Here is an 8,822-nt window from a genome sequence, read left to right on the forward strand (position 1 = left end):
TCAGTTTCAAAACAGGATTTTCACTCAAAAAACTCATCCAAGGTCATCAATAGAGCATTTCAACCCCTCCCCACTACCAACCTTTATGGCTTTTATTAATACATTTCTTGCCCAACAATTGTGTGAGCGTATTTGTTTACAAACCTAGGTAGCAGCACAATCTTTTTTCCTCTCAAAAACAAATGGCATTAAGTAGAGACCTTAGAAACCATCTAATCAAATGACATTACTTGCCCAAGGTTATTTACCAGAGTTGTAACAAAGTATTTTCCCCTTCCCCAAGCCCACAAATTACAGCAGCCACCCAGAAAGAGGACATAAATTAGTAAATTACCGTTAAAAGTTTACAAACAAAAATCCTTGCTTATAAAACGAGAAGGACCCCAGTCCAAAGAATCTTTATGTTCCTTTATTGGAGCAAGATTCCTGACCTTATACAGTGATGTATTACTAAACACAAAGACCTGTGCAGAAAAATTACATTCTATCCATCTAAACAGGTTTTGTTACACGTTGCCTCTTGATGGAATATTCTCTATATTGTATCATACATCAAAAAGCTTTTGCATTTTTAACAGGCCAACCTTGAACTCACATCTTTAAAAATATATGTGGCAGAAAACTTTTAGCTACTAAATTTTACAGCATTAGAAGCCTACACATTAGGTAGCAACTTTCAAAAAATGTTTATATGCACCACGGCATTTAGCAAAGCATAGTCTGTATCTCACCAGGTTAACAAATAAGTTTCATTTGGATTTTTGTTTTTTTTGCTTAAGAGGTGGTGTTAAGAGGAAACAAAATTAAGTACTCCTAACCTGAGTTCCTTACCCCGAGGTACCCACTTTTAATTGATGGTTTACTCCTCTCCTTGGACACACTTTATAAAACCAACAAATACAGATCAACACCAGTTCTAGTTGTAAATTGGACACTATAGCACCAGTTATGTCTGACTGGAGGCACTAACAGCAACATTTTTGCTGTTCATCAACTCCATGCATTTATTAGAATATCACAATCTATGAAGCAGCTGGATTTCCTTTCACAAAATAAGTGTGCACAACACACTAATAAATGCTTTTTGATTGCCAGACCTACCCTATACTTGATAGCATAATTCACAAATGAATTCCAGCCACATTACATTAAGGTATTTTACAGCTGTGGACAATGGCACGCTGACTCTGACTCAATTCTAGTATATCAGTCCATACAGCCCTGAGGTAATTTTGCAAAGTGCACATCATAATAGTGATCAAACAAATGTGCCAGATTTGGTGACACTGAAAAGTTCAACAATAATTACGTCAGACTTGGAAGGGGAGGAGGTCTGAAATAGTCTATTCTGAGAGAAGACCATCAAATCCTTTGTGTACACATTTAGTTTTATTGTAACAAAGCAACTTGTACATTTTAACGTTTAAAACTGAGCATCTTCCTTTCCAGTGAAACAAAAAAGAAAATTTAAAAATAAACAAGAACAAAATTACAATAGAGAATGTCAATTCCAAATAAGATCCTACAGGTTCTGCTGATTCTCCATTGAGTGGCAGGGCTCAAAGTCATCATTAGGAGAGAATTTTATTTTAAAACTGTCATCTTAAACTGCAAGGATGTCTGTTAAACATCACAATTAAACATGCCAAAGGAGAAGAAGCCATGTTGTCAAAATGCCCACTTAACCCACCCAAACATCTCAAACCCACCCTTGCTGACCTGCTATAACCCCATGGTTTTTTTTTTAGTTTTTTGATTTTTTTAAACAAGAGAAAGTAGACAGATACATGTTGGTAAATGCTAACTGTCCATATTCACATAGAGACACAGTGTAATCTCTGAGCCCAATATACAGAGAAAGAAGGAAAAAAGCTAGAATTCTATGCACTACTACACAGGGGCCTAGCACCCTTCAGCTTCCAGCAGTGTGAAGGGAGCAGAAGGTTTCTTTTTTCCCACAGAACACAGTGTGTGTTGATTCCATAAACAGTTTGTTTTGAGATAGGAAGGGATAAAAATATGAACTTTGAACAGAAACTGGTAGAGATTCTTTTCCCACTGTATTCTGCTCAAGGTATTTCCCCCCCCAACCCCAAAAAAAGTTGTGAACCATGGTGTAAAGAGGAGAGAAAGAGACCTCAAGAGAACAAGGCGAATGCGCACAAGAAAAAAAAAATAAAAATAAAAAGGCTGCAACTTGCTCCCAGGGACTGAAGAAAATTAAAAAGGTAAAAGAAGGTTTGGAATCCATCAGTGTTCTATTAGTCATCTTCTCCTTCATCCTCCTGTTGGGGGGAAAAAAAGGGATATCAGTTAATTTCTGCTGACAAGTCACCACCTTTCAGGCAATTTTTCTGCCCAACCTGGGTCCTGAATCTTACAAAACTACAGCTGGCAGGTAACAGACAAATGCTAAAGTAGCCTTTCAACAAATGACGATTGAGCTGGTTTTTGACGATCATATTAATCTCCTCAGGCTTCTAATGCTCTCATAATTCCAAATAATTATTCAATTTTAAATATAAATTTTCATCGCCAACACATACCACAGCAAAACAAGTAAACTATAGATTGAAATCCAACAAATATCCCAATATAACAAACTCCACGATTCTATCCTAATTATTCGGTTATACAGCGATTTTGCTGTACTGAGTTGAGCCTTCAATTCTGATGAGATTTGAAGGCTCAAGAGGAGGGGCTGCAACTATCCCCAGCAGCACTGTTCATCTAGTTAGGAGAATTTAACTGTAAGATTCCTTTGATACATAAACAAGGTAGAAAGAGTAAACATTAAAAAGAAATAAAGTCAAAGACATATGCTTATTTTTTAAGTATTCAACTTGTAATTAACTGACCACTCCATATTTGTTTTGGAAATGCCAACCATCTTCTTACGCAGTATGTTCTCACCTCTCCTTCTTCTCCCTCATCATCATCTTCATCTTCATCTTCTTCACCTTCATCACCTTCTTCATCAATATCCTCCAAGCCTTCTTCTTCTTCATCATCATCATCATCTTCTTCTCCTTCCCCTTCTTCATCATCCATATCAGGAACCTTAAGAATTACAGGTATCTTGTTAAGAACTCACTCTAATCAGACATGTAAGTACACTGTAAATGAAAACTACAAACTCTAAAACATACCAAGTAGTATTGTAAGGGATTTGGCCAGATATCATCTTTAATGACCTCTCCTAATTCATCTGCACCTGCGTCAGAATGGTCAGTGAACCAAGTGAAAAAGCTTTCTGGTTCTTCATGCTGCCTCTTCCGGCTGGCTTTATTCTGTGTCTGACTTGAACGTTTCGTCAAGTCCTAAGAAGAGATAGGGAGACTTAAAGATTCAAATATAAAAATACATTAAACCCTGAAAATATTCATAATAATTCCTAAATATTAGATAAAACCCCTTTTATTTAAAAAACCAACTGACTTTAAGACCTTATTAACAGTATTTTCTAAGGCAAGTTTAAAGAGTTTAGAAAGCATGTTTTCCTCAAGTTTATTAAGTTTTGTTGTCTTAGGAAACAATAAAAACTATCTTAAAAGTAAAAAAATTTCAATTTATTATTTTCTTGGTATGATTTAACCTTTTTTTAAAAAGGAAAAAAAAAGTACCTCATCTTTAGTGTCAGATCAGATACTCTCATCAAGGATATAATCAGTAGTTAAGACTTATGCCCCACCTCTCTCCTAAAAATGTTAACATTTAGAAATAATTCATTCTCAAGTTTAAAGTTGTTAAAAAGTCCTGTATATACCTTCCCAGATTTCCATTTGATTTCAGTTGATTTTGAAGATGGATCTCCACTTTCATTAAGATGAAACTCTTTGGAGAGAACTTTATTTTCGAAGTAAGGGTTTTCATCAAAATACTATAGTAAAACATAGAAACACTGTTAAATGAACATGGCTGTAAATGTACCCCATATTTATAATACCACAGAAAGTCTCATGTAAAAAACTCCCATAATAAAAATAAAGATTCTGACAAGGGATTACTTACAAAATCTATTCTGTAACCTGATTTAATATCTTCAAACTCTGTCACTTCGACTCTGGTCAAATAATGCAGTGCCTCTTCATCCTCTTCCCCAAGCAGTGCAGATACTAGATAAGAACATCCAAAAAATAGTACCACAGGCCAATTAACCTCTGGAAATTTTTTTTACAGTCAATACGCTACAACTTTCATACAAAAAACAGTTATGAACCCCTTCTAAGCAGATAGTAGACAAGCTGAAGACTTAGTCTGGTACAAGTCAAGCTACTTCTTAGACTCACAAAAATTCAACACACACCGGTAAACAAAGGAAAACTATCCATATACACTGAATTTGTTACTAATTAAGGGCATATTCAAAATAAGTGTCACTAATTTTTATTTCAAAAGGCTCTTATTAGCTCTGCCAGTATAGGCGATAAGCATACCTGTCAATTTAACTCTAGGCCTCAGGTTACTCTTACCTCATGTGGTTGGACTCTCTTAAAAAATCCCACTATTTTAAAATTTTTTTGCCTTTCCCCCCTTTTACTTGTCTCAAAGACAGGTAACGTACCTTGCGGATGGTTAACAAATGTTGTTACCCAGAAGTTTGGTATTTTGGCGATCAATTCTGACCTCTTCTGGAAGAAGGGTTGGCGGAGTTTGTTATATTTCTGTTCTACTTTCAAAATTTCCTCACTGGCTTGCTCATTCAGTCTGAAGCAAAGAAAGACATGTTTACTACAGTTTGAAGTCTAGGGACTGACGTGTATAAAAATAAAGCTGTATCTTAGAGCTTTGGAGTTTTAATATTAATACCTGGGGCAAAAAGTGTCTATTAGAGGAAAAATTAAAAACTAGCCTGGGAATTGATAAGTTAATTTCCTTCATCATCACCTAATCCATAAAACCCTAACCAATGTTCACTGGAACATGAAATTAGGAGGAAAAAAAACCTAAATCTTATTATTTACTAAGAAAATCTAGCAAATAAGTAGATAAACAATAAATTGAGATTACTAAAGAATTCCTTTCTAAATGAACAAGTGTTTGATTACACAGATTATTTATCGAATCCCTTTTATCAGGACAACTTTCAATTTTGATTTCCTCAAACCAATAGGAATTTAAGCCAAGAACAAGTTGCAAAGTTATGGCATGCCTCAAGTACTGATTCCATGATTCAAATTCATCACAAGTCCACAAGCTAAGTCAGACAATTAGTAGTCTTCAAAGTCAAATCCAACCCCTACAAGGTCAATCTTTTATCAAATACTGTTTGGTGACTGCCCAAATGTTTTTGGGAGGAAAACACTGAACCTTAAGATTTCCAACCAAAGCAAGCCACTTTAGTGGCTACTTAAATTATTCACTAATCATGCATATTCCAAAGTTACTTTTAAATTAATAAGTATTTATTAAGCTCCTATGTACCAGATGCTTTACTCTAAAGCAACTTAGGCTTCAAAAAAACAAACCAAAAAAAATCCACTTCAGTTTACCTGTCTATTTCATTCTGTACTTCATCAATATGTTCAATTGCTTCCTGTTGCTCTTTTTCTGCAAAAAAAGAAATTATGATAACATACATTTGGGGGGAAAAAAAGCTTAGTTTCTTTTGGGACATAGTACTTTAATTTTCAAGTTCAAAAATCTATTAATCTTACTCTTGAGTAACCATTTCAACCTAATTAAAGTTACTAAAAAAATTTTTGAAAAATATTGTCAATATATTTGATCAAGCCACTTAGTTTTTAAAAACCATACGTGCTGCAAAAAACTACTTGCCCTACTAAAGCAAGCATTAAGAAACAGTTCTTTCATGGAACAACTTTAGACAAAACTATGTATGGAAACCAGACTATTCCCTTATAATGCTTTAAAATATCCACAACTTCAAAAATAGAATAGCAGCTGCTAACCAGGAGCCCCCAGCGTCCAACAAACAATAAACACGCTAGCAATTTAAACACAGTGGCAATGCTTGAGTTTTCTCAAAGGGTATGAATATTTTGCAACCCAAGACACCAGAAACAGTTTTTAAAAGACAGCGATTGTATACAACCTATCATTCTAATCGTTTCTCAAGTTTACCTCCTTCTTATATGGTCAAATTCAAATTCCTGCCGGATCAGATTCTAAGCTCTTCCACCCCCCCCAATCAAAATTTCTGGCGGGCTGTTGGTCCTAAGTTTTCAGCATGAATTCGGGGCACAAGTAGTGAAGCACGTGTTAAGTAAGAAAACTTTCTTAGGGTGATTAAAGGCAGAAGAGGTAGACAATGGGGAACGTACGTTTTTTAACAAGTTCTTAATACGGAGAAAGGCGGGCAAGTTAACAATCAGACGTGTGGAGAAGCGTTTCCGGGAACCATCAAGAGCTCAGGGACAACCCCCTCCCCCTCACTCTGAAAGCCAAACTGGAGGAAGCCCCCAAACCTCGCTTAAGTCTGGGGGTTTGTTGGCTTTTTTAAAAAAAATTCTAATACCTTTTAAAAGGAGCTAAAAAAAATGCCCTCAACTCCTCAACCCTGGGCAGCCTGAGGGAAGCTGCTTGTGGAATGAAGATCCACGTGGGGGGCTTTTCCCGGCAGCCACGGGTGGCGCTGGCCAGGGCATCCCCCAGCGAGGCCCGAACCCCAATGAGATGACCAGTACCCACTGCCTAAACTGGCCGCGTGCTTTCCACTCCCCTCCAACCTCTCCCACACCCCACCCCGCCCAGCGCCCTCGGGGGACGCGGCGGTGGGGGAGGGGAAGGGAGAAGGGGGAGGACCGAGCGCCCGGCTCGTCCTGCAGCCCATGGAGGGAGCAGACCAGCCGCCCTGTGCCTGGGGCCGTATCCAGAGGCAGCCGCACCATGTGGCGGCGGCGGCTGATGGGAGAGAGAAGCATCATGGCGGAACACAATAAAGAGCCGCTTCTCGGGGAGGGGGAGGGGGGGTGAAGAGGGAGGGGGGAAAGAGGAGGAGGGAAGAGGAGGAAAGGGGGAGGAGTGGGGGTGGAGGGGGTCTCCCTCCGCCGCCAGAGCAGCGCGATGCAGGCCGCAGCGCCCCTGTCTTTCCGAGCCCCGTCCGCGGCGGCTGTAGAGCCACCTAGGAACACAATGCATGGGGGCACGCCACGCATGTACACACACCATCAAAAAATAAAAATGTTACGATAAGGAGAAAAAGGCGCTAACATGGCCTCTCCTCCTCCGCCAACACCGCGAGGACGGGCCTTTCGGCCCGCGCGCCGGCCCTGGCCTCCCCCCCTTCCCGTTCCCTGCGCGCGCTACCTCGCGCCGCCGGCCTCCGCCGCGCGCCACCCTCCTACGCCAGCCCGCTCCCCCCTCCGCCCAGCGCCCCCCGCGCGCCCAGCGCCCGCTGCCGCGCGCCCCAGGCCCCCCGCGCGTCCCGAGGAGGAGGAATGAGAAGGAGAGAGAGAGAGGGAGGGGGGGTAAAATGGCGGCGGCCCCCGCTTCCCCTCACCTGAGGTCTCATCGGCTCCGTCGTGGTTGGAGTTGAGATCCTTTTTACTGACTTTGGCCGCCGGCGCCGACATGGTGGTGCTCTCTCCGCGCTCACCGGCTCCGGGGAGGAGAGAAGGGAGAGGGGGGGGCGGGCGGGCGGCTGCCTTTCACCTCACACACCACACGGGGCGGGCGGCTTCGCTGGGTCCGCGCGCTCAGGGCTCGGGGGGCCTCGGCCGCCTCCTCCTGGGGCTTCGGGCGCTCTCTCCGCGCGGCCTGACGGGGAGGGGAAGGGGGGGGACCCTGAGGCGGGGAAGGGGAGGGGCGGCGGCAGTGTCTTCCTCGGTCTGAGGCTTGTGCTGCGGATTTCAGAGACGCGTAGACGCTGCTCCTTCGCTCACGCTCTCTCCCTCTCTTCTCAGAGCCGCCTCCTCCACCACCACTACCAGCACCACCACTACCTCCACTACCTCCTCCACCTCCTCCTCCACCACCACCACCTCCTCCTCCTCCTCCTCCTCCTCCTCCTCCGGGCGGCGAGGGGCGGGCGACAGGGCGCAGGCGCGCCAGGCCCCACGCGCAGACCCCGCCCCCAGTCCGGGTGGCTCGCGCCGTTGCCCCATTGGCTGTGGCACCCAAGAAGAGGGGCGGGGCCCTGCGCGGTGAAGACAGAAGACCTCGGGAAGAGGCGGGAGAAAGGAGGGAAAAGAACGCGGCGTACGAGATTAGCCCTTTTTGCCCCCCCCCTCCCCTTGCCTTTCCCTTCTTCACCATACCCTGAACGTCAGCGCGCTAATAGCGCGCGGCGGCGGCGGCGGCGGAGGCAGGAGGGAGGAGGGAGGGAATCTAGAAGGAAAGGAGCGGCGAGGGGGCGTGGCTTCAGTGTCCGCCTCGCGCGCTGCGGCGGAGCTTCGGCGAAGCGGCTCGCGCGCTGACTCCGGGAGGGGGAAGGGTGGGGAGGGGGTGTCGGTCACGTGGCCAGCTGATCGTCCTCTTTACTTGGCGCGGCACCCTACTCTCGGGCCGCGCGTGCTTAGTTTTTATGCCGTGGCTAGCGAATGTACTGGAGGCGCGGAAGGGGCGACGCTCTTCAGCTGGAGTTCTTGGGCCCTTGCGAGGACCTATCCTAAGTCCTTATGAGCCAGCGATTTCCAGAGAACGGGATGGAGGGTGAGGGGAGAGTTATTAGTTGCACATGTGGATCCCCCCCACAATACCACCCCATCCCACCCCCGCAATACAATCGGGCAAGTGAAGGACGAGCTTGCCGAACACAAAGCTTTAAAACTATGCCTTGCTAGAGTCCAAATCCAAACTCTGACACTGTAAAGTGTCATAAAACTGTATGAAGGTTAAAGGGCAAGTCCATTAATCTCTTA

At 43.6% G+C, this 8,822-nt stretch overlaps 1 protein-coding gene across 1 annotated transcript; it reads right to left on the reverse strand.

The window, feature by feature from the left end:
* SET (SET nuclear proto-oncogene) lies at nucleotides 1-7,613 on the reverse strand. Its single transcript, XM_027869460.1, has 8 exons — nucleotides 7,463-7,613; nucleotides 5,493-5,550; nucleotides 4,565-4,707; nucleotides 4,012-4,115; nucleotides 3,767-3,880; nucleotides 3,150-3,320; nucleotides 2,914-3,060; nucleotides 1-2,285 (listed from the first exon to the last, which is right to left on the reverse strand). The coding sequence occupies exons 1-8, from the start codon at nucleotides 7,533-7,535 to the stop codon at nucleotides 2,262-2,264; spliced, it is 834 nt and encodes a 277-aa protein (XP_027725261.1). The 5' UTR covers nucleotides 7,536-7,613; the 3' UTR covers nucleotides 1-2,261.
* Nucleotides 7,614-8,822: the final 1,209 nt, after the last annotated feature.

The sequence above is a fragment of the Vombatus ursinus genome, unplaced genomic scaffold (assembly GCF_900497805.2).
Source record: "Vombatus ursinus unplaced genomic scaffold, bare-nosed wombat genome assembly UNPS02014793.1, whole genome shotgun sequence".
NCBI classification, from domain to species: Eukaryota; Metazoa; Chordata; class Mammalia; order Diprotodontia; family Vombatidae; genus Vombatus; species Vombatus ursinus.

What these genes read in the sequence shown, in the direction of transcription:
- SET (XM_027869460.1), bottom strand. Translation starts at nt 7,535, where the DNA reads ATGTCGGCGCCGGCGGCCAAAGTCAGTAAAAAGGATCTCAACTCCAAC. An exon ending in GTACAGAATGAAATAGACAG is followed by an intron (nt 4,708 to 5,492) that starts GTAAACTGAAGT and finishes TCTTTGCTTCAG; the next exon opens with ACTGAATGAGCAAGCCAGTG. An exon ending in ATTTGTTAACCATCCGCAAG is followed by an intron (nt 4,116 to 4,564) that starts GTACGTTACCTG and finishes GTTCTTATCTAG; the next exon opens with TATCTGCACTGCTTGGGGAA.